This window comes from Pollachius pollachius (genome assembly GCF_949987615.1).
Source record: "Pollachius pollachius genome assembly, chromosome: 18".
In the NCBI taxonomy this organism is placed as follows: Eukaryota; Metazoa; Chordata; class Actinopteri; order Gadiformes; family Gadidae; genus Pollachius; species Pollachius pollachius.
The window spans coordinates 8874472-8899437 of record NC_136951.1 but is presented as its reverse complement, the minus strand read 5'-3'; the positions used below and the strand labels follow the sequence as shown (position 1 = coordinate 8899437).

General features: G+C 44.5%; 1 protein-coding gene across 4 annotated transcripts in view; it reads left to right on the top strand.

The window, feature by feature from the left end:
* The window catches only part of nacc2 (NACC family member 2), a 32782-nt gene that overhangs the window by 1505 nt on the left and 6311 nt on the right, over positions 1–24966 (top strand). For 2 of the 4 annotated variants that reach the window (XM_079756028.1, XM_079756026.1), the window contains exons 2-6: positions 18151–18333; positions 18663–19535; positions 20710–20886; positions 21847–21952; positions 22752–22849. In XM_079756028.1, coding sequence (XP_079612154.1) covers positions 18222–18333; positions 18663–19535; positions 20710–20886; positions 21847–21952; positions 22752–22849 — 1366 coding nt within the window. In that variant the 5' untranslated portion in view covers positions 18151–18221. Of the gene's footprint in view, positions 1–696; positions 740–16868; positions 17011–18150; positions 18334–18662; positions 19536–20709; positions 20887–21846; positions 21953–22751; positions 22850–24966 lie in introns of those variants that run through there. The other 2 variants (XM_079756027.1, XM_079756029.1) reach the window with 2 other exon arrangements.

Sequence of the window (24966 nt, the reverse complement as noted above, 5' to 3'; positions counted from 1 at the left end):
CCAGGCAGGACTGCATACTTTCATTGCGTTGTTTACTCAATACACATTGCATGTAATTACACAATGCCTTCGCAATGTAAAATCACCGCCATCTTAACAAGGGTATCACAGTGGAAATGTTATCGTCGCGATCTTGTATTCAAGGTATCTTCTGAGAATAGGCTGCCCTAGCATGTAGACTCAGTCCAATGTGTAATGACGACACCCGATTCTTCCCAACAGTTGGTCATGGCATAGATAGTCTGACCTTAGTAATCGCTGTGGTTAACTGTCGGTTAAGCTAATTTAACGTCAAGTTGAAAGCTGTCTGAGGGCATTACTTTGGTTGAATGTTGTTGTTGGTTGTCAATTGTTTTTACAGTTTTAAATCACACTATTGTTTGTTATGCAAGTTCATTCGGCCCATATGCACCTTAGCCCTTAACATTTTGTACAACAACAAGGACAAAAACGCAGCCGTATCCTCTCCTATAAATATGGTCCATTTTAATACACAGACTCATGTGTCAGCTATATAGGCAACACAAAGATAGGTCTTATCTCAGTATTTATGATATTCTTACTCCCCCTCATTGCCGGGAAATCGTTTCGGAGTAATGTGTGTTTGTGCTGCCAAGTTTCTTTCTTCAATGTTTAACACAACACAACATACATGGAAAATGTGTTGGGCTTTTTTTCTCTTTCTTTCTAAACCAGGGCCTTCAACGCTACCCGTCTTTGACTTGGCCGGCTGCCAAAGGTTTGTGATGGTTCTCAACAGCTGTATTTGCCTGTGTGTTTGTGCGTCTCCATTTGTGTGTGTGAATGTGTGTGCGTACCCATGGCCTTGTGTGAATGTCTGCTTGCGTTTTTGTTCCTGTGTATGTTTGCGTGTTTCAGTGTTGCATTTGTGGGTGTGTGTGGGTGTGTGTGTGTATGAGTATGTCTTTGTGTGTCTCTGTGTACTGTGTGTGTGTGTGCCATGTCCTGGGATGCCCTCCCTCTATAGGCTGTGCTCTATACAACATTCCACAAGGGGGCCTGTGGCTGTGGGCAAGGATAGTCTCATGGAGAGAAAGCGTTTTTTGCTGGTGCACGCACACACAAAGACACACATTCACCATTCACGTGTATGCTCTCACACACACACACACACACACACACACACACACACACACACACACACACACACACACACACACACACACACACAGACAGACATTCTCACATGGACACTAGCGCAACCATATACGTGGACATTTGCAAATGTGTAGACACAGACACATACATTCACACTTACGCCAACCTCACAACCCAACACACACATACACACACACACACACACACAGTCACACTTACGCACGCACACATTCACATCGATACGTGTACACCCTCACACACCAAGCACACATATTCACACATACACACACACGCATACACACACACACACACACACACATTATCACACGTACACTCACACATGCACACATTCTCACATGTACATTCATATACAAGCACACACACACATACACACATTCTCACATGTACACTCGGAACCACGTGCATGCAAATCCAAACACGCACACATTTATGCATGCATATAAATAAACACAGAGTGGAGAAGTGGTCTAACTTGTATAATTGCCTGGGAGACACCTATAAGATCATGAGTCAGTAATAATGTTGTGGCCTTGGGTACAGACAACAGCACTTGTATAACCTCTCTGGCCCGCCAACCAACTTTAATGGCAAGAGTTGAGGAGACAGAAGTGCTTCCATTACTGTACTGCCTTTATTTGGTGTGTATACGTGACTTGTGAAGAATTGTGCTTGGGGCTCTTATGGAGAAATTGATGATAACATCTATTGGAAATATATATAATTATTATCTTGCCTATACTCTATATGAATCAAATAAGTGTGGAGAAACATTGAGTTAACAAAGTATCACACTCCCCCAGTGCAGATGCAATATGCTATCCTTTGCTAAGTTGCTAAGAGGTGAATGGGTGCAGTTGGCCTGTTGGATGTGTGACGCTGGTATGTTGAATGTGTGCAGCTAGCATGTTTCCATATATGGTGTCATACAAGCCGGGAGCCATGAGAAGGAGAACAAGGGAGCAGTGGATTTTCACATAAGAAAATGCAGTGGATTTCCACATAAGGAAGTAGAGGCATAGGATGAGGTAGCGACATAGGGATGATGGATTTGCAGACTGGAGCATATAGGCTGAGGTCTGAGGAGAGGCTCTTGAGTTCTTTGCCAAACAAACTCAGGCTTTGTTCTTACTGGTTCAGAAGTGTTAATGAAAGTCTTTGTCTTTCATACCTGGTTTTCTTGAACTCTCTTGTTTTGTTAAAGTGTTAAAATCTACAACTACAACACTCCCGTGTGTGTGCGTGTGTGTACGTGTGTGTGTGTGTGTGTGTGTGTGTGTGTGTGTGTGTGTGTGTGTGTGTGTGTGTGTGTGTGTTCCTTCTGACATTACAATGAGAACGATAATATGACTTGGAGATATTAAACAATAAATCCTCATGATGATCATTGCACATTCTACACAATCTTGATACATCAAGGTGCAATGGCCAAGCATGTGCAGTACTTCTATCACATTCCAGGTTGTTTTCTTGAATCTATTGTCTATCGCCACCTACTGATGTGTGCAGGGCCTAGGACTAAGTTAGACGCTCTTTAGGGTGGGTGTCAGTAGCAGTCGAATTAATGCAACGTGGAATGAGAGAAGTTCCATAGAATCTCTTTCCTGAACACCCCAATCTCTGCATGTGTGTATTATTTAAGGGGCTCAGTGGACTGCACCAACTGGTAGGCTCTTAAGTTGCTCTATCACCATGACTTGTAATGGTAAATTGACACCACACCTGGAGGGGAAGACAAATCTTACTTTGGACTTTATATCGCACATCGCCCGCTTCATCCACACAACAGTCATCAGTAAATGAGTCCATCAGCAGGAGGGTTAGCAATCCTTTTCTATAGAGTCTGACGGAACACGTTCTTGACATACCGAAAGAAGGGCGCAGTTAATTATTTTGCCACCATTACTGATTCTTTGCCAAATTGTGACACTTCTTGCATTGCCCATCCGTTTTGTTAATCCTCACTTTTATCCACAAACAGAAAGTCAGAGGTGGCTTTTCATAATTTGAGGCAATGCAACCCAAGAGGAAAATGTAACAACTCTTCCCATTTGGTAAATGGACGGGGTTCATAGCAATTCTCAGTATAACCTCTCAAAGCAGCTGGAACTGCATGATATCCCAAGAGTCATCAAATAGTGTTAAACAGCCCAGTGATAAAGCCATTTAAAATGGTTAAATAGGGCTCTTTAAGTATGATATAAGATCACATGGTTGGGATGTGTCTAATAATGATTTTTAAATTTGATAACGATGCAGTACAAGTTCACATATCATATTGAACGGTTATGACCCAAACTCGACTTACAATGTCAGATGTATTACAACTATATACAGTGACAACACACCTTTTGAGAGCTTACTCCATGTCAACATTAATCGTGGTATCATTTTCTATGCATCAGTGTTCATTCATCGTCTCCTATACTGGGTTGTACGCGGGTTTGTTATTGGAAAGAAGTAATGTTTAAACTCTTTCGGTTAACCGAAACACAGTCAAGTTCCCTGATAACGGTTAGAAAGTCTTCAGAAAGTCTCAAATCCATTGATCTGGTTAAGGTTAGGTTATTACGATTTGATTAAGAGAGAAGCAATTCAAGATAAAAAAAAAACTTCCTCTGCTCTGTCCCTCCCTATGTTTCACCTCCATTGAGAAGGATTCCCCAAACGTGTGTGTGTGTGTGTGTGTGTGTGTGTGTGTGTGTGTGTGTGTGTGTGTGTGTGTGTGTGTGTGTGTGTGTGTGTGTGTGTGTGCGTGAGAGAGAACCTGGCATTGTGCTGTTTGGAATCGATCTAGCACACTAGAGCTCACTAGTCGGTCTTTGCCTGAATGCTGTCTTCCTGAAGACATGATGTCCTTGTCCTGGTTGACCCCTAATGGACTCCAGTTCCCCCTCAACCTAACCATAGCCACGGTCGAGGAGTGTAGCGGGGGAATGTCTTGTTTGTTTGGGATTTGATTTTCCAAGGCTTGGCGTTGAGTCTTATATTTCTTTCAACCCACAGTGTTGCATTGCGTTACATTCAGGACCTCAGCATTTGGTTTCTGCATGTCTCTGCTCTACAAAGTTCGGTGGCAGGACGGATGGTGCATATATTCCGCACTAGTGTGAACAGTTTAGCTGCCAAAGTCTTCTCGATCCAACCGTTGGATGAAGAGGAACTGTTTGTCTGTTGGTGGTGTTCTGAGGTCTCAGGAGGACACCTGTATCTCTTCACCCTGGTTTAATTGAAATGTGATAGAACTGGTTTAAGGATTAACCCAAAATCACATGGCAGGTTTGCAACACAACTCGGTAGAGAGCAATCTATAACAATGATTTGCTGAAACTTTCTTGGGTCTTCTAGGTTAAGATGAGCCATTTCATGTGCCCCAAAGTTATCTTATACCTAGCTAAATGCTTAGGTAATGGATGACTTGATGGATGTGGTATTTGCATGCAGGTATGTGATTGTAACCGGGGTTATGCAAGCAGTCCGACCAATACCATCAATAAACGATAGAACATCTACTCTCTCAGTATGGCATTTTGGAGGAAGTTATGTTGCTTTGGCCCAGCTTTGCCAAAGAAAATTGAAAATGACATGGCATCTTTAGTTCCCAGCCGAAAGTGCGACAACGAAAAAGACAATGGGCCAAAGTAGCAATTGACGCCATAGAAAGTGGAGAGTGGGAAAAGTGCTCGGAAGGGCCATTGCATATTGGCCGCCTTTGCATGTCGCTCATTCGCAGGCTCTTTGGCATGCTGTGCGTCAGGAAGGCTTCCAAGAAGGAAGACAATGAACAGTAAACATGGCATATTCCTCCGAACAATTCCACATGAGATCACATGAGATCACGTGATTCAGTTTCTCCGAATCACCCCGATCATCCCGACCACCACCACCACCACTCCCACCCCGCCACGCTACCCCAAAACACGGCGGGTAATAACTATGCAGTGCTCAGCTTGGTGTTCATTGTGTGTGTGCACTGAAGCTTCTTGAGGGAGGGCACTCTTACGAAACAACTTAACGCATAAACTGCCTATTCATCTTTCCTTCTCTCTTTCATTCTTTCTTTCCTTCTTTCATGCTCTCTTTCATTCTTTCTCAGTCCCTCTTTCTCCCTCACTGCCTCTCACCCCACCTCTCTTTGTCTCTTTTTCTCAGCTATTTTCTCTCTCTCTCTTTCTCTCTGTCTCACTGCCTGGCTCTCCCGCACTCCCTCTCTTGCTGCCTCTCTGTCTCTCTCTCGGTCTCTATGTCTCTCTCTCTCTCGCGCTCTGCTAAGTGACATGTTTGGCCATTGGCATAATGCCTAGCCAGATCACATGGCATCATGCCTGTGTGTGCTTGAGAGAGTGCGTGCTTGTCTCGAAGCCCTCATTGTATACGACAGTAAGAGTAAAGGAATTTACATTTGTATTTGCATGTGTACGTGAGACTTATGAGCATTTGCATTTGAGTGAAGACACGAAAAAAGGACTCCAGTATAAATACAGTCATGCACCCGCCACAGAGCTATGGCCGCGGCTGCCAAGAGCTTTGACAATGATATCTTTTTGATAGTCAGGAGGTCTGATTTCATGTTAGATGGAAAATTTGATAGTTATTGAAATTACTTGATGTTTGCCCTTTTACTTGATGGATCGTGCCTTTGAAAGCGCTTTATCTTGTTGTGGAATGTTTATCGTTGGTTCATGACAAATGCACACATGCTTTTCAAATCATTTGACCAGAAATCTCTGAGTTTTGTCACCAGGCAAATCCTTCTTTATAGCGCCATACCATGCTCATCTTTCTTATTCGTATTCTAAACTTTTGACTTAAAGCTGCTATGGAAATACATGTATTTCCCTCCCTTTACTATACTAACTAAGATTGTATCCGCTCCAAATTAGCAAAGGGTGTGAAAGGTAATTGTAATTTATTTTTGCAATATTTGTAAACCACTTCAGGCGTTGACATGTCAGTCGTCGAGACGCATTACTCAACTTCACTTCGTCCCACAAGGTTTCAATTAGGCGACAAGACTATCAGACCAGAGAGTGACGCTTGCGGACACCCGCATTCATTAAATCCGACCAAGCAATCACCGCACGGAGCAATAGACAAACTACAAGACGGCGTAAGAAACAAATTGATCTCCAAACACCCAGCAACCAAACATTACCATGTGGCTGTTGACTTAAAAAATAGCGTTATGTATCGCTGGGTATTTACACAAAAATAAAACAAGATGTTAATAGGTAAATGTGATTTTTGGTGAGGCTGCGAAAAGGGGAGGTTGTCCCGGTGTTCTCTATAGCAAATAGTTTGTGGATCTGCTCTTCTCACGTCTTGAAAGCTTGGTGCAATGCCAGTGGAGGCCAGTGGAAAAAGACAGGAATCCAAGGCTTGTAGTTTGTTCAACACGGCTCCCACCACAGCAGCAGGCCCTCTCATATACCGTCCCATCTCCTCAGCCTGCTTCAACTTTCACATTAACCAAACATCTACTCAATGACTGCAATGGACGACTTAACATTCAGTAGTTTAAAAGACGTTCTCATTGCACAACAATTCTAGAATCCTATAATAATCTGAATTCTCTTTGTACATTTGTTTATTATCTTTATGAGAAAGGACCATCAAAAGATTCAATCTTGGCCAAGAAAGCCCTTCTTATACATACAAATATTATTTTTTGAATCAAAAGGTTTACTTTTAAATTGTTTGCCGTGCATCTCTCTGTAAAAGCCAAATTAGATTTTACAAGACTCAATCTGTGGTGGTAGGATTCATAGGGAAATGTTATTAAAAATATATGTAAATATTTTACTCTTCTGGTTGCCAGCTGTCTCGTGTTTACCTTTGGTGAGTCGTGACAGAGATGCAACTAAGCGCTGCCTATACTTATGGGAGCTGGCGGGGTTTCACCAGTGCACTCGGGTTATCCAAGGTGACATGTTATTTGAGTACACGTACATGTGAAATCTAGGCCCTGACGGTGCCTCTGTCCAACCATTGAGCTAGCTAGGTCTGCTGCTGCTGACAGGGGAGATTTTAATGTTGCGCTTACGCGTGTGTGTGTGTATGTGTGTGTGTGTGTGTGTGTGTGTGTGTGTGTGGTGTGTGTGAGTGTGTGTGAGAGCTATGCTCTCATATGTATTGCTTTCCGATACATTCAAGTTCATGTGCGAAGCGATACATTACAGTGAGCTGGGATGAATCGGGACATGGCCTGTGTGTGCGTGTGTGTGTGTGTTTGTGTGTGCGTGTGTGTGTCATCTCGTTTGAAACCCATGCAGCATGTGACATTCTCTTGATACAACAGACGTGGCTTTGATATCAAACAGGATTCGTCTCCCCCCTACACCCCCCCGTGTCCTAGTCCCCCCGAAAAAAAGAAAAAAATTCATGCGCCATGGCGAATGAATTAAAGCATTCTGTCCGCTCCACTTCAAATGTACAGTGAGTTCTCAGTAGAAGCGTGCAGCGGTCTGTGTCTATGTACGTGTGTCTATGTACGTGTGTGTGTGTGTGTGTGTGTGTGTGTGTGTGTGTGTGTGTGTGTGTGTGTGTGTGTGTGTGTGTGTGTGTGTGTGTGTGTGTGTGTGTGTGTGTGTGTGTGTGTTGTTTTTTGGTGACAGGCGTAGAGGAGCATCGATGCTGAACGATGTGTCCTCCTTTTTCTTTCACACTGATATCGTGGCCAAGTTGACCCGCACTGATGTCACACACGGCATGGGTCACATGGTACTACACCAGCTCGAGCAGAATAGTATCTGGCATCTAATTGCTCGCTTCATCTATTTAATCTCTCTTTCTCTCTCTTTCTCTCTCTCTTTCTCTCTGTCTCTGTCTCTGTCTCTCTCTGTCTCTCTCTGTCTCTCGCTCTCTCGCCTCGTTTGTTTGTCTGTGTCTCTCATTGCCTCTCTTCCTTCCCTTTCGCCCGTTGCAATTAGTCATTGTCACACGTATCTATCTTTCTTAGCATTGTTATGACGTGACTTGTCAACTTGTTGTTTTCCTCCATTTCCCCTTTTCTCAGTAATATTAGATATCATCTTCCATTTTGTGTTCACCAAACAGCAGCCGCAATAAATGTTTAATACCCTATCACTTTATTTATACCTTATTCATCCCTGTTTTTGTGTCGTAGCGGTGCATACCTGAGTTATATAGCCATAGCACCTCTAGGTGGATCTCGGTGGAATCCGAGGCCAGTGGTTTATGGGCGGGGTTGTTGAAATCCCTTGCAGTGGTTGGTGAGCCCTGCTATAGACACACAGTAGTCCCTCAGGATCAGGAAGGGGTGTACGGGATGCAGCAGGCAACCCACATGCCGCATGCTGCAGCCGTTTCCCGGCATCCATCACCGCACGCACTGCACTCAAGCAGAGGCATTCAAGACGTTCGTCAAACATGACATGCGGCAGTTCTTTGGTGCCATTTCATTTGACAGTTGTGCTCCGATTGTGTAATGCCGAAATGCGACTCCATTTATAAAATGACGTCTGGAAGAAAAAAGAACTTGCATGTATCCAAAAATACTTCTCCACGTTTCAAAATCGTAATTGTTCTGCTGTGTGGCCCCTACTTTCTCCGAGTTGCTAAAAGGATTAAGTGTAATTATACTTCTGAGTTAAAACCCCAACATAATGATGTGTTTATGTTGAATCGATATCATTGAATCGATACCCCCCCCCCCCACACACACACACACACACACACACACACACACACACACACACACACACACACACACACACACACACACACACACACACACACACACACACACACACACAACCACACCAGTACCACCACTTCCCTTTTGATACGAGCGTGTGATTAGAGGAATGTCTGTCGGTCTGTCGGCCTTCGCTGAGACAAAGTAGAGTAAGGGTATGACTAGTAAGGGTTTCCTCCGCTGCTTTGATGTCAGCTCCGGGTAAATGACCCCGAGTGGGGCTGAAAACACGCTTGTGTTACTGGTACGACGGCAAAGTAAGTCCACCCCCGGCCTCATTAGCGCTGCGTTTACTCTGCACCGCAGAACTTTTACTGAATGAATAGTAGTAGTTGAAGCTGTTTTTTTTTTTCCGTTGCTGTATTTCTGGTGGATCAGTGAAGAGATGAACGGAGGCCATCGTACCGAAGGCTCTTGACCTGTTTGTATTCAGACCCCTGCTGTGTCGTAACTTTGTTTCCTAGAAGACACCGCCTTTTGTTTGATTTGATTTGAAATTAAGAGCGTCTGAACAACAAACCCAAAAGAAGCTGATCCACAGCACAGTCAAACCGGGTTGTCTTGGGTCCCCGCTCTGAATCAATTACTTCTGTGGAAGAGAAAAAAAAAGGAAATCTCATTTTGACAGAGGTTCCAGTGAAAAAGTTACATAGTGCAGGTCCAATGTTGCTCAAGGTTTTTTTGTTTACCAGCGTCACAAAAGTCACATAAACATTTTCAGCCCGGAATGTTAATTGCATCGCATTATTTTATAGCACTGATATGATGATGATGATACTGCTAGAGTCTGTGCTCGGGGATTAATATTCATATAAACATTGGTGGCCCAGAACCTTACTAGCATAGCATACCAGTTTAGCTTACTAACATAGGATTAGTTTACAGCCGAAAAACTGCTCCAGTCTTAGTCCTACAGACATTTTCAGCCCAGAATCGTTCTAACGTTGCAAACTAGCTTTGCGTACTCTATAGCCTTCAACCATAGCATTAGCCGCTATTAAACTGCTGAAGTCTTTTGAAGACATCACAGGTACGTACAACCCTGCACCATGCACTTACAGGGAGTGGAGCTAGCACTGACAAAGTACCTGTCTGTCAGCCAGGTGCTTCTCAAATTACCATACAGCCAGTAGTGTCATGGCTTTAAATGCCTTGATTCTTTTGATACGTCAACTTACATTCTATGAATTATATTACAAGCCCTCTTTATTCATTAGTCTATTCAAGGAGGGACAACTGCAGTCTGTAGAAATCTTTGCATTCAGGTTTGTTTTGCGACTGTCCACTGTATGGCCCTAGCGAATGCTCCATTCGATTGTACTTCTGTGGGGTTTTCTTGTGTGGGAATTAAGTAAACACACTAGTAGGCTTCAACCCCTCATGTACTTAGTTCGAATGTAAGCTTGATGCAAGACTTTGGCAAAAGTTTGTGAATTTCAAAACAACAGCGCAATACAGTTCCAGTATGGTCATTGGTGAAAGTGTGCTTTCACCAAACAAGGTTTGGCAGTTTATTATAGACCACAGACCAGATGTGATGCAAGAACACACACACGCACACACACACAAGGTGTTGTTTCTTTAGTAATTACGAGTTTCTTCCATTCACTCACTGTCAACTTCATTTCTGGATATCTGTCTCGATAGAGATAATTTGTAACGGCTGTTGTGTAACCTAAATCAATTTGACATTGAACGAGGAACATAAAAGGAAAGAAGTATTTTGTATAGTCAACGGAATAATTTGACTATAGGGCAGTGTTTGGCACATTTGTCCCCATGCCAAATGTCCCTTTTTGAAGTTTGTGGGTCATTACTTTTGTATTACTCACTGTGACAGTCCGGAATTGAACAACATCGGATGACCAACAACACAAAGCAATATACTATGTGTGCTGGATTTCACAACACAATGACAGGCAACAGGGAACATTTTCCCTCTTCCCCCAAATGGTTGAAATCTTAGATTCGCTCTTGTTTTTCTCTCTGCCTTCCACTCCTTCCACTTCTGCGTCTTGCTCTCAGCTCTACGCCCCCAAAAGAAGTATATGTGTGTGTGTGTGTGTGTGTGTGTGTGTGTGTGTGTGTACGTGAGTTTCAGCAGCCATCGCATGTGTTTGTTTACCTCCCACCACCACTTGGAGTCCATTAGCAAAGCATTCGGCTTTGAAACACACAGACACACACACACACACACACACACACACACACTCATAGACACAAACACACACACACATAGCTACCCTTTCTCTCGTTCTATGTATCTGTATCTCTCTCTCACATACACAAACACACTCAGACACTGGACCACCAGTGTATGACAGAGCGTAGCCGACCACTTCAACAGTCGCCGCTCACTAATTGACATGGCAACACACTAACCGTCACAACAACCCTTGATTGCAGTGTTCCAGTTTAAATATTATGTGTGTGTGTGCATGTTTTGTATACATGTGCATGCCTGCCTGCCTGCGTGTGTGTGTGTGTGTGTGCGTGTGTGTGTGTGTGTGTGTGTGTGTCGAGACTGGAAAATGTCAATGTGTTCTTGAGGTAACGGTGTTCAGTTCTACTCGGTACAAATGGTAAAAGGCCACTAATTACAGCATCTGCAGACAACACAGTATCTGGCACGTTTCCTCGCGTGCCAAGACGAACCCGCTATTGTACATCAATTTACAAAATCAACCTTCCCGGCATCATCATAATAATCATCATTCACACATCATCCCATTTTCTTTTTAGAGACGTGCTGTGTTATCACGGTTGAGCTCAAGCCGGTCTACTTCTTTCGCCTTTTTTTCTGAATAGTTTTGTCCAGCAGTTAAATGATCAGTGTGTGAAAAAATAAAGATAATAGATTGAATTCACGAATGGCGTGAGCAGACAATACGCAGCCCACCACAAATCATTTAGGAGTTGTCTGATTCTTACATAACGGTGATTCAGAGGGAGGATTCTTTTTTCTTTTTTTTTCTGCTTTATGCAGGCAACTTCTCCTGGCAGTGACTATACATACGGATTGTATTATACGCATTAACAAGCTGCCTGTCTCTCTTTTATCACCGTCTCTCCCTCTGTCTCCCCCGTCACTCTCTCGCCCTCTCTCTCTCCATCTCTCTCTCTGGCCGTCTATCTATCATTGCCCTTTTTCCCTCTCTGTCCTCTCCCCCCGTCTCTCCGTCTCTCTTTCATCTCCCCTTTTTTCTTTCTTTTCGACATCCCATAATCATCCTCAGACGGAGTCAAGCAGACACTTGCTCTGTCCCGATTGGCAGGCCCTGTTGCCGGGGAGCGGTGTGCCGTCTCAACGTGGAGAGAATCTGTTTGTCTGGTACACTTTAGACATGGGAACAACTGCAGGATCTGAATATTTATAAAGACAGGGCTGTTCATGTTTAGATTGTATAGCGAGAACATAAGCAAACTTATCCCGAGTCTGCGTCAGGAGGGAGCGAGGCGGCTTCCAAACTTCTCCTGGCGCAGGCAGGCTTGTGACTGTGCCTTGCGGGCATCGCAGGACCGATATAGTACACCCTGTAGCACTTTGAATACATGCATGTTTCACATGCATTCACATACAAGCACGCATCTTAATGTACAGTTTTACAGATGCGCTCGACAGAAGCGCCCGTTGGGTTACAGTCAAAGTTGGCCACTGTCGCTAACTAGCACGGTAAAGGGTTGAGTCACATGTCGACCGTGGCCTTGTGTAAAATGCATGGTTTTATGTTGGGGTTTTGATTCATTATCTGTAATTCATAATAGAGATGACCTGATGCGGCTGCTGTGGTTGGGGCGGGCTGAGCAGGGGGGGTGCCTCTGTTCACATCTCATCCCTGCCTACTGGGGACCTTGTTGTGGTTCTTTGAGGACACTCGCACACACACAGACACACAGACACGCGCACGCACAAACACACACACTGGAAGGCAATGCAGATGACATGGAAACCCAGTGTGATGGAGATGAACCAGGGCACTAGCCTTGCAGTTGGTGCAAAGGCGCCCCACAGTGGTTGCCCACTGCTGTTAGGGTATAGAATAATTACATCGTTATAATAACAGTAATAATTATAAAATAATAATAATGATCATATATTCCTTTTTATAGTAATTATAATAATTTGAAATATTAATATTATTACTATTGTTATTTAGTTTTTATTATTTTTTAGTTACTATTATTATACTATTATTATATTTCTTATATACATTTTTTGTTATCAGTCATTATATCATCATTAGTATAGTTGTAATGCATCCATGTAATATTTTCTAAGCTGATAGTATGCCTTTTATAATGCTACAGGAATGAGGTTGAAATGTAGCACACTTAAACAACAAATTCGACACAACCACATCTGATTTTCCGGGGCATTTACAAAAGCTTTTGAAGCAGCACACTTTTGCACGGAAGACATATGCAGGAGAGAGGAACTCACTAACCCAGACCCCCTCCCACACACACCCACAGACACACACACACACACACACACACACACCTGCAAATAATCTCTCACACCCCAACGCCTGCTTTGTATTATTATCAGAGATGGGCAAAGTCTGTATATGTATTGCATGGCTTATCCCCGGAAGGGAAGCCGCTCCCTGCCATCCGTACGTATGCTTCTGTTTCCGAGTGTGTATGCAAATATAGGATACATTCTGTGTGTGTGAATCATCTTCACGTTTTTCTTTTTTTTCTTTCTTTTTTTTTATGCCCACCGTTTCCACGTGAATGTTAGCCGAAATCAGAGTCCGGGCACTCGCCCACTCTCCGCCGCACCATCGGCAGCGCACAGCACACCCACATGGACGACGCTACATTACATGTCTGTGCATGTGCAGTCAGTCTGCCTTACTGGCGTCCCATTCTCCCTGACTCAACATATTCTCTGTTTCCTCCCTCCCTTTACTCTCTCTCGCTCTCCCCCCCTCCCTCTCCTTTTCCCACTCTCTCCGTTGCTCTCGCTCTCTCTCTCTCTCTGGCTCTCGCTCACATCCTCCTCCTCCTCGCCCCGGCTGGCACGTACATGCATGTCTGTAGACGATGCACTGTGCTTCTCCGCCATGGCACGCGCCAGCCTCACTGCAATGCAGCCCTGTGTGCATTAATTGGAAGGGAGAGAGAGAGAGAGAGAGAGAGAGAGAGAGAGAGAGAGAGAGAGACACTGGCAATGTGGTATGCAGCGAGGGATGGGGCAGAGAAAGGAAAGAGAAAGAGAGGGTGAGATAAAGAGATGGTGTGTGGATGTAGATGTGTGAGGGGGGGGAAGGAGGGATCTAGCCTAAAGATTCAACCCTCTGACTGACGGATGGGCAAACTAATGGATGAACTGTCTGGCTGGTGGACAGGGCAGCAGCGGACCACCGGAAACAAACAAAAGATGGAGGCCCCCCCCCGCCCCTTATATGCCCTTTATATGTCGTGAGAATGAACAAACAGTTGCACCTGAAGGCGTGCTCATCTGTGTACATAGAAAACAAAAGAGGGATTCTTAATGTGACAGAGCATGCATCCGTTTGTGTGTGCATGTGTGTGCATGTGTGGGTATGTGTGAGTTTGTGTGTCTGTGTTGTTTCTGTTTGACTGATAATGTGTGTGTCAAAGTGAGTGTGCATTTGTGTTCGTGTGTGGGTGTGTGTGAGTTTGTGTCTGCGCGTGTGTTGTTTCTCCGTGACTGATAATGTGTGTGTCTTAGTAACTGCGGGTGTGTCCGGGTGTGTGTGTGTGTGTGTGTGTGTGTGTGTGTGTGTGTGTGTGTGTGTGTGTGTGCCTGCATGTCTGAGGGAGTGAGTGCTTGTTTGCGTATTCACTCATAGCTCCACATGTATTGCAGGCATCACACTGCAGTGGTGGAGCGGTGTGAGAACAACGACAATGGGGTTGTGATGCGAGTCTCGTTCGTGATATGTTCCGCTAATATCACCACGGTGACTTCGAGACAGAGAAGTTTTTGCTTCGTTTAGCTCAGCTACTGGAAGTTTCTGTTCTAAACTACAGCATAATGCGTCTGCATACACGCTCTGTAGAAGCTTGGATTTTTTGCAATCACCGTTGTATATTTTTCAATTTTCGTCTCTGTTTTAAGATGAATATAAAGAGTGATACATATTTGTGTGTGTACAGTATAGTATAGATTTATATGATGCATACCAGCACATCTTTATGGCTCACAGTTAAAAGTCCATTTCACAAATGCGCTACGCACACACACACACACACACACACACACACACACACACACACACACACACACACACACACACACACACACACACACACACACACACACACACTCACACACGTACACACACTCACACACGTACACACACAACCCGTCTCTAATACTTATTGCCTAACCTTTATACCGTCTTGGTTTGCTTATTTATCATTTTATCATTTTCAAGCTCTCCTCTCTGCGTACACCCTATCCCTTCTGTATTTTCTCCTTTTCGGGGACCCCTTCTTTCTCTCCCCAACCCCTGACCTTAGGCGTATCTCCTCTCTATTTCTCCCACATTGAATGCGCTAAAGTTATTGCGATGAAGCCTTTATCGCCAGCGGGGTTGGGATTATTGTTGTGGTGCTTATCGGTGTTGTTCAGCGTCCCAGCGACCTGTGGCGGATAGTGCTGCAGTGAGTGGGCCTCTGGAATTCTTTCTTATTTATACTACACTTGAGAAATCCTATTGCTTTACGGGAATATGAGTCAGTTACGTGCTGTGTTGCATCAAACAGGGGTTTTCAGGGGTGTGTGTCAGACGGGGCCTGGCTTACAGTCAGTGGGTTACGTTTTCGTGGCTACTTTAGGGAGGTCACCCACGTTTTTCTGAAGAGGTTGTGTGACCTCCCCTTTTATTCTGATGTTTGATGTTTCCATGCCCGTCTGGATATGATGCCGTGTGTGTGTGTGTGTGTGTGTGTGTGTGTGTGTGTGTGTGTGTGTGTGTGTGTGTGTGTGTGTGTGTGTGTGTTTGTGTATGGGTATGTGTGTGCGTGTCTGTGTGTGTGTGTGTGTGCGAATATAGAGAAGTGGCTGAAGTTCCCTCAACCTAATTGTCTTTCTCTTCTCGTACTGTCCTCAAATGACTTTCTCTCTGTCTCAGCTCTCTTCCTCCTTTCCTCCCTCCCTCCCTCTCTCTCACCCTGCTCCCTCCCTCCCTCCTCTCCTTCTTTGCCGTCTCTGTCTCTGTCTGTAACTGTAGCCTGTTTTCTTTCTCCCTCTCTCTCCCTGCGACATATAGTACTGCATTGATCAGATTGAACATACACACACACACACACACACGCACACACACACACAGACAAACACACTGACAGACAAACACACACACATTCAGATATGCACAGATACACACATGCAAACACACACACACAAAGAGAGAAAGTGAGAGCCTCATGAACACACACAAAACACACACACAATGAGCTCCCACTTTTTTCATCATTGATTCACTCTGCTCTTTTTATCTCTTTCCCTTTCTCTCTCTCTCTCTCTCTCTTTTATATCTTATTCTCTCTCTCTCTCTCTCTTTTATATCTTATTCTCTCTCTCTCTCTCTCTCTCTCTCTCTCTCTCTCTCTCTCTCTCTCTCTCTCTCTCTCTCTTAGTCTTCCACTGTCTCTCTCTGCAGCAGCACTTGTTGAATTCAACCCTTAGAGAATAGAGAAGGGGGGGGGGAGAGAAACAGGGAGATAATGACGAGGAGGCAGTGGGAGGCTTTGAGACGGCGATAGATAGAACAGACACAGAGATATAGGGAACAGACACAGAGAGTTGAGAGAGACACAGAACAGACAGAGAGCGAGGGAGGCAACGAGAGAGAGAGAGAGCATGGTGCTTTCTGGGGAGATTGAGACGTAGTGGATGGGCTCTGGGAGAATACAGAGGATGACTTAGTGAGACAGTAGTGGGGAATCGTTTTGTGTGCGAGAGAGAAAGGGGGGGCAGCAATGGTACAGATCCGAGGAGCTGTGGAGTCTTTGACACTTTAGCAAAAGGAGAAGAGAGGTGCGACCAGACAGTGAGCTTTCTCCCCCTCCTCCTCTTCCTCCTGTTCCTCTTGTCCTGGGATCTTCTGGATCTTCTGGATCTTCAATGTTTGGTGGAGAGCGTCCTAGTGTGTCCTCACCAGAAGACTGGCATTGCACAGGTCAGAACTGTGTGTGTGTGTGTGGGGGGGGGGGGGGGGTCTCTTCGTTTGTCTGTCTTGTGTTGTGTAAGGAAGCTATGGGAGAGCAAAGATGTTTTGAATGATACATGCATATCCACATGTGTGTGTGTGTGTGTGTGTGTGTGGGTATGAGTGTGTCTGTCCTTGTTCCTCTGAGTATGGTTATTCTGGCGTGGCTCCGACTGTGCACACATTTTTGCATATATATGACGAAGTGTCTGTGTGTGTTTTTGAAGAACATGAACTAGAGACCGAAGTTGAGTGAAACACTGCCGTTTTTTTCGACTTCATCTGTTTGTATTACTGGAACTGCAGCATTGCTCAATAATGAAACTAGTATGTGTATTTTTGTCTGTGTATATATTTGTCAGTGTGCTGTATGTGTGCGTGTGTGTGTGTACATACGTGTGTGTGTGTGTTTGTGTGTGTGTGTGTGTGGGGAGGGTGGGGTGGTGACTAAAGAGGTTCCCGAGAAACTAATAGATATAGATAAAAGCCCAGTTCCACTCTGGGTCTGTTCGGCGAGGAATTGATTAGACTGTTTGGTGACTTGGGAACCCGTGCACCCTGCCCCACTGTGGTGCCCTTGTTCCCGTTTTATACATCCAGTCTATGGTTTCAGTGTAGTTGGGGAACGTTCACTCAAAGGTTATGGGGCTTGTGAACATGCAGTTGCTCGGCCGCGCAGAGTTCTTGGAATTCAAAACATGTTTAAACAACATAAGTTACTTCAGAACTCTCTTATTTACAGTTGGCACAACTAATCCTTTTTTGTGCATTGACTCCTCCTTTCGCCTTGCCCCCCCCCCCCTTCTATTCTCTCCCTCACTCTCTTTCTCTCTCTTCTCCGTGTCTCTCTCCGTGTCTCTCTCTTCACTCTTTCTGCATGTCTTTTCACAAACCTCTCACTTCTCCCTAAACTGTGTTCATTCTCGCACCTCAACTCTATTTCGATTTTTCCTCTCAATCTTCCCTTTCGCACCTCTCGCTAACTTCACTTTTCTGCTCATCTTTCGCACGTCGTTCTTGTGTTTGTACCTTGTTTTTTCGCTGTTCTTCTCCTCAAACTCACCATTTTTCTCTTCTTTTCCCTGGTTCTGTCCTTTTGGGTGGTAAAAGATGTCTCCCATACTGGCACTGTCTGCGGTGTGAAGGTCTGAAGTGGAGCAGTCGCACGCACCCCGCCCATCATGTCCCAGCTTCTCCACGTGGAGATTCCGAACTTCGGGGCCACCGTGTTGGGCTCCCTGAACGAGCAAAGGATTCTGGGACATTACTGCGATGTGTCCATCCTGGTCAAAGGTCAGTTGCTCCCCGGGTAGAGGAAGTAAAATGACTGAGAAGAAAAGAATGGGAAATTTCAGTCTGACCCGTGAGATGTTGATACTGCTTACATGATTTGATCTTATTTCTTTTTGTGTTACTTTTTTGATGTCTTTATGATAATGTTGTTTTTTTTGTGTAAGAAATTGATCATAACATTTGATGCCAGTTGATGGTCAATGACTCATTGACGCTTCATGATTTCGTTTCCAAGGAAAGAAATGAAGCATTAAAGGAAATGTATTAACGGGGAAAGCACTTCTGAAGCTGTTGTCGTGAGCATCGCTGTCCTCCTCTCCCTCTCCCAGGCCAGGCCTTCAAAGCCCACCGGGCGGTGCTGGCGGCCAGCAGCCTGTACTTCCGGGACCTCTTCAGCAGCTCGTCCAAGAGCCAGTTCGAGCTGCCCTCCTCGGTCACTCCCGCCTGCTTCGAGCAGATCCTCTCTTTCTGCTACACGGGGAGGCTCACCATGGCGGCCAGCGAGCAGCTGGTGGTCATGTACACCGCCGGCTACCTCCAGATCCAGCACATCGTGGAGCGCGGCATGGACCTGCTGTTCAAGGCCAACTCGCCCCACTGCGACTCCCAGACGACGGGGCCCCTGGAGGAGACGGGCTCCGAGCCCCAGAGCCCCAACAACCACCACCAGCACCCGCACCACCTTCACCACCAACACCACGGCAACAACAACAACAACGGGAACAACGCCAGTAGCTTAGCGGCCGCCGCGCTTCTGGGCGTCCACGGCTGGCCGGCTTCCATCCTGCAGCAGCGCAAGATCAAACAGGAAGGGGCGGATCAGGCGTCGCTGAGCGTCACGCCGGCCGCCGGGACGCCGGGCAAGACCTCGTCGTCGTCGTCGTCGTCCGCGTCGGCGGCGGCGACGTCGGCGGCCGAGCTCAGCCGCCTGGCGCGTACCAACTCGTTGTTCTACACAACGGTGGGCGGGACCACCGTGTTCCCCGGGCTGCCGCCGTACCCCCTCCCCGGAGGAGGAGGAGGTGGTGGAGGAGGTGGAGGAGGAGCAGAGAGGTCCAGTCCGGGCGCGTCCAGCCTGCCGACCACGGACAGCCCCACGTCCTACCAGAACGAGGACGAGGAGTTTGAGGAGGAGCCCTACGAGGCCATCTCGGAGGACGCCTACAGCCAGATGTACGCGCGCGCCGCCAACCCCTACGGACGTGAGTTTGACAGGGTTTCCACTCCGTGTGTGTGTGTGTGTGTGTGTGTGTGTGTGTGGAGTGTTGCCTCTTTGACAGTCCCACGGTAGGGATCGCCATGCTGAACGATGAATCCGTGCATCTGAATTGATAACCAGATGTACGATTTTTGCCGTCGCTACGCTTTGCTACGGATCCGTGCGTGTGTGTATAATGCTTTAATACGCGCACACGCTATCTCTCTCTCTCTCTCTCACACCGACTGTAGTACCCTCAAACACAATGAGAGACACATGCGTACAAAATCAACTTGTGCAGGAGGTTGAAATTGTGCTGCCCGAGGCAACGGACAGGTTTGTTAAAGTCTTGGATTTCAGTTATTTATGAAAGCCTTTCTATCTGCAATCAGTTCGAACACCCCAGGGTGACATTGTCGGATATTTGAGTATGTGTGTGCGTGTGTGTGCTTGTCTACGTGTGCGTGCGTGCGTGCGTGCGTGCGTGCGTGTGTGTGTGTGTGGCTATCTTAGGGAATGCACACCCCTATACACTGCTAATGTTATGGTTAAGGGACAGATAATGAGTGCGATGCCTCCTTCCCTCAGATTGATTTTTAAGCCTCTTTTTTTTTAGCAGTTTAGGTATCGATTTAACCGAAGGTGTCGAACGAGAGGTGACAAGGAGGATATGTCCTCATAGTATTTGATTCAAAAGTGAGGCTGTTCAAACAGCCCAATTATGCTGTATAAATTCTAGATGGCAAAAAGATAGCACTATTGCGAATGAACATGCTAATATCCCAACGTTGTGTTTCATAAACCCTGGCCGTATCCCATAACTGCTGAGTCACCATGTTTCATTGTACTTGCTAATTCTATTCTATAAACTCCATTCCATTCTGCTATGTTATTTCACTTTCTCCCTGGCGCTTCTTGTGTATTTTTCTATTGTGTTAATACGGTATTGTCTGAGACACAACAAAAAACACCTTAAGATTTTCTTTATTGTATGAAGCCCTTTTTTTAAAAAATGTATGTTTAAAAGTAGGTTTTTAAATAAAGTGTCATTATTAGCATTATTATTGTTGTTATTGTTATTCATATGGTTATATATTCATGCAGTTATTATTGTATATTATGTTTGTCTTCATTATAATAACGATAATCATGACATGATGTGTTTTTGCCCCCATCAGTCCAGGACAAGGCGGAGATGTCGGGGGTCCCTCTGTCCCTGGAGAGCCGTAACTGTGTCCTGATCCGGAGAGACCTGGTCGCCCTGCCCGCCAGCCTCATCAGCCAGATCGGCTACCGCTGCCACCCTAAGCTCTACACCGAGGGGGACCCTGGGGAGAAGCTGGAGCTGGTCGCTGGTAGGCCCCAAGCATGCATGCATACATACATACATACATACATACATACATACATACATACATACATACATACATACATACATACATACATACATACATACATACATACATACATACATACATACATACATACATACATACATACATACATACATACATACATACATACATAATAGTAGATTATTCCACCTTGGTAGATAGAAAAATAACATTTTAGTCAAGAGTTCATTTTGGACCTTGCATACATTCATTCATGCAAACATACATACATATAAAGTTGTGTATATATGTTTGCATTTGTATGTACAGTAAATGCCGCTGTACAATACACACATACACAAACAGAGATTTTTTTTAATTACAGTTTACAATTATGCAAGAAGAGTGCGTTCATTAAAATGCATATGAATTCATAAAGCGTTGACTGTTCCTAATGGCTAATCTGATTCGTATGTGCAGCAGTGTTTTCGCAACATCGGTCTGATGTGTGCGGTTTAGTAAACAAGAAGTAAAAACTAGCGCAAAGTACTTGTGGTAGAGGTCGCACTGGAAACCGAATGGGGAGACCTCAGTGCATTATTAAATAGTTATGCAACGGGTGTGCATTATTTTTAAATAACGGGACACTCCTGCCTTTTAACCGTTCCAAACCGATGCGCTACAAATCCAACGTGAACTACTGCAGCAAAATACACCAGATGTTTCCTAGACGACACTAAAACAATCTGCTGAAGAATGTTTTAATGTCATCTGCCTAACTCGATAAAAAACCAATAACCGTGTAGATGAAAGTAAATAGCATCGACTCATTGCTTGTAACTATTGTTCGATCGGACCCAACCACTCCAGGCTGTCCCGGGATCGGAACTATAATGCATTTCGGTGGTGGTTCAGTCCTCGCTCATTGTATCAAGTGAGCACTTCTAATTGAGACGGTGTTTGTTGTGGTCACCTGTCCAGGCACCCAGGTGTTCATGACACGAGGTCAGCTGATGAACTGTCACCTGTGTGCCGGGATCAAACACAAGGTCCTGCTCCGGCGCCTTCTGGCCACCTTCTTTGACAGGTACGAGAACACCCTGGGATCACGCCCAGACCTGCTGCTTCAAGGGGTTTTTATATGTGTTCCGACATAATAGGTCTTAACAGTTCATGCTTTGTTCTATTTGGTAACTTGCTAGCAGATGCTTTTTATGCAGAGTAAGGTTCAGTGATTTCAGGTACAGGTTCATTCATGAGCAGGTAGGGGTGTGTGCGTTTTTCTCATGGATGCCTAAACACAGAATGTAGACATTGGGAATCAAACTCGGTAATGTTCAGCGAGTTGGTGACTACCTTGGCAGCAACACCCTTCTACCCAGTGTTTGTTATTGACAATGAAATGTGTTCTTTTGTATTTTGGCAATTAAGATAATAGGTGAGAGCTTTGGGACTGGTTTGACACCTGTCTGCCTTCTCCGCCTGTAATGATTATGTTGTTGGGATCATGACAACTCGGCCTAGTGGGTCTCCAACTCTGTGTATTCTGACTCTGTATGTGTCAACTCTGTATGGGGAAACTCTTTATATTGGGAACCTATTTTTGCCTGTATGTGTTTATCGCTGTACGAGATGGATCTGTATATTGGAAGTTTATTCAACTACATTTTACTTTGTGTTTTAACTCTGTATTTGAATCCCTATTTTTAAAATACATTAACTCTGTGTGGTTTAACTCGTGTTTAAACTTTATTTGATGTATATTTGAACTGTCTCCTTATCACCATGTTTTTACTCTTATATTTAACTTTATTTAATTTTTATTAAAATTAGTCTATTTACCTCTGTGTGAACCTCTATGTGGTTCTCCTCCTTGGATCCAACAGAAACACCTTGGCCAACAGCTGTGGTACAGGCATCCGCTCCTCCACCAGTGACCCCAGTCGGAAACCGCTGGACAGCCGAGTGCTCAACGCCGTCAAACGTAAGTTCAACTCTCCGTAGATAAATACACTAGCTGTCTGTTTTCATAAACAAGATGGTATCTCCTGGTGCAACAATGGTTTCGCTCAACAACTTTTCAAATAGCATGGTTGTTCTAGCAGAAGAGCATTTTATAATTTATCACCAAGAAACAATGGTTTTGGAAGAAGAAATTTGTAGTTTTTCCAAAGTTATCTTATCTGTACAAAGGAGGTGGTTTCTGAAGTTGCTTTTAGGAGGATAGTCTGATTCTGCCGTACAATATGAATGTACTCCCTGAATATTTAGCAGATATTCCCGGTGGATTTCAATGTAGGGGAACATCGCTACAGGGCTAGAGAGACACTGTATTGATAATGGGGAGGTAGATTCTGGTTTGGCTGTCCGCATATGAATGTAATGCACTGCCGCCTGAAAGTAGATTAGAATGCTGAATCCACGTGTGTATGATGTGCACTACGGCCCTGGTGGTGTCTTGGAGTATACCAGTTCAGGTGATTGCGTTTTTTGCAGCTCAAGGTTTGTTTGCATCCTCAAGGATTCGTTATTTGCCTTCGGAGTGACAGAAAGCACTGTGTTCATTCGCGTTAGCCATGTTTGACTTTTTAGTTGAATTTATTCAGAGGAAAGGAGACAATAGCCTCAGGCAATGTTGTTTGATTAAGGGGCTTAAACTGATCTTAATGTTATTTAGTTTATTTTGCAAATCGAATGGTGCACCAATTCCATAAGGGAGAATATAACTAATATTAAGTATTAAATTATACTATTATATATATATAAATAGGATAGCCAATTGAGTCTATCTGAAGTCCAAGTTCTTTGTCAAGTCAGTCATCAACCACAAGCACTGCTTCCTTCTTTGATTACAAATTACATTAATTAACACAAATAAAGGGGTATGATCCACTTGAAGAAATGACGGCGATAAACATAAGAAACAGAACAAAACACACCAAACCTAACACGGGAACCTTCTAAACCCTAACTTCATTGGCCGTTCTAAACCCTAACTTAATTGACGTACTAAACCCTAAGCTTAACAGTTTCATTAAACTCTAAAATGACAATTTTGCATCAACTCGCATGAGAGACAAGGAGTAGCTGTTTCCTCACTGACGCTCTGAGAGAAGGTTCTGTCGTGCACTCTGGAGACATTTGGCCCGGTGTTGTTGTTGGTCCTCCGGCCTGTCAGATCTCTTCTGGAACCCTCCAGTTCCAGCAGGGACCGTGTTCATCCGGTGACGCTTTTGGTACGGTTGATCAGCGGGTGGTCACCTCTCTAAAAGAGCTGCAGTCTTCTCCTGGCCAGGCTCAAATGTGTTATCAGCCACGGTGGGAAACCGCCTCCGAGTTCTTTGGTTCTTTCTGAACTTGAACCAACTTCCTGAACTCAAATTTACTTTCTCTACTTCAATACATGTCTGCACTTCAACAAACTTTATCTACTTTACCAAACTTCTGAACTTTGACAGAATTTATCAACCATAATAACTTTCTGAACTCAAGCAGACTTTCTTAACTTTGACATACTCCGGACGCAGACGTGTTAGTCAATTAGCCGATTCTCTTTTTGCACGCCTCCTAAAAGTAAGACGTAATAACTTAAGCTTAACTTGGTTTTAACTGAGATAGATTTCCGCACTTTTACGCACGGCCGAGCTACGGAGGTACTTAGTAAATAAAGGGCAAATACAAAGTACATGAATCAACAAAAGATGTGTGACCTCAGAGAATAACCCCAAAAATTGAAATCCCACTCAAACAATAAACATGCATTCAATCAATTACAACATCACAACAATAATCGATTTTTGAATATACTTATAGGCATGCAGTCATTTAAGTTAAACTTGATAACTAATTAAAACGACCAAGAAAGCGAGAGAGAGGAAGCATGAGGCTTCCCCCCATGTTCTATATGCTGGTCACAGGGCTGTACCATGACCCCAACTGTCTGGAAGGGGTAGGCAAGATTAAAGACAAAGGGGGATGTACAGAACGATATAGAGGCACTATTGTTCCTCAAATAGGTTTCAAAGAAATGCTTCACGCGTTTCCTTTTTTCTTTTTCTATTTTTGCACTCTCCGTGTTGATTATCCTGTTTAGAATGACTT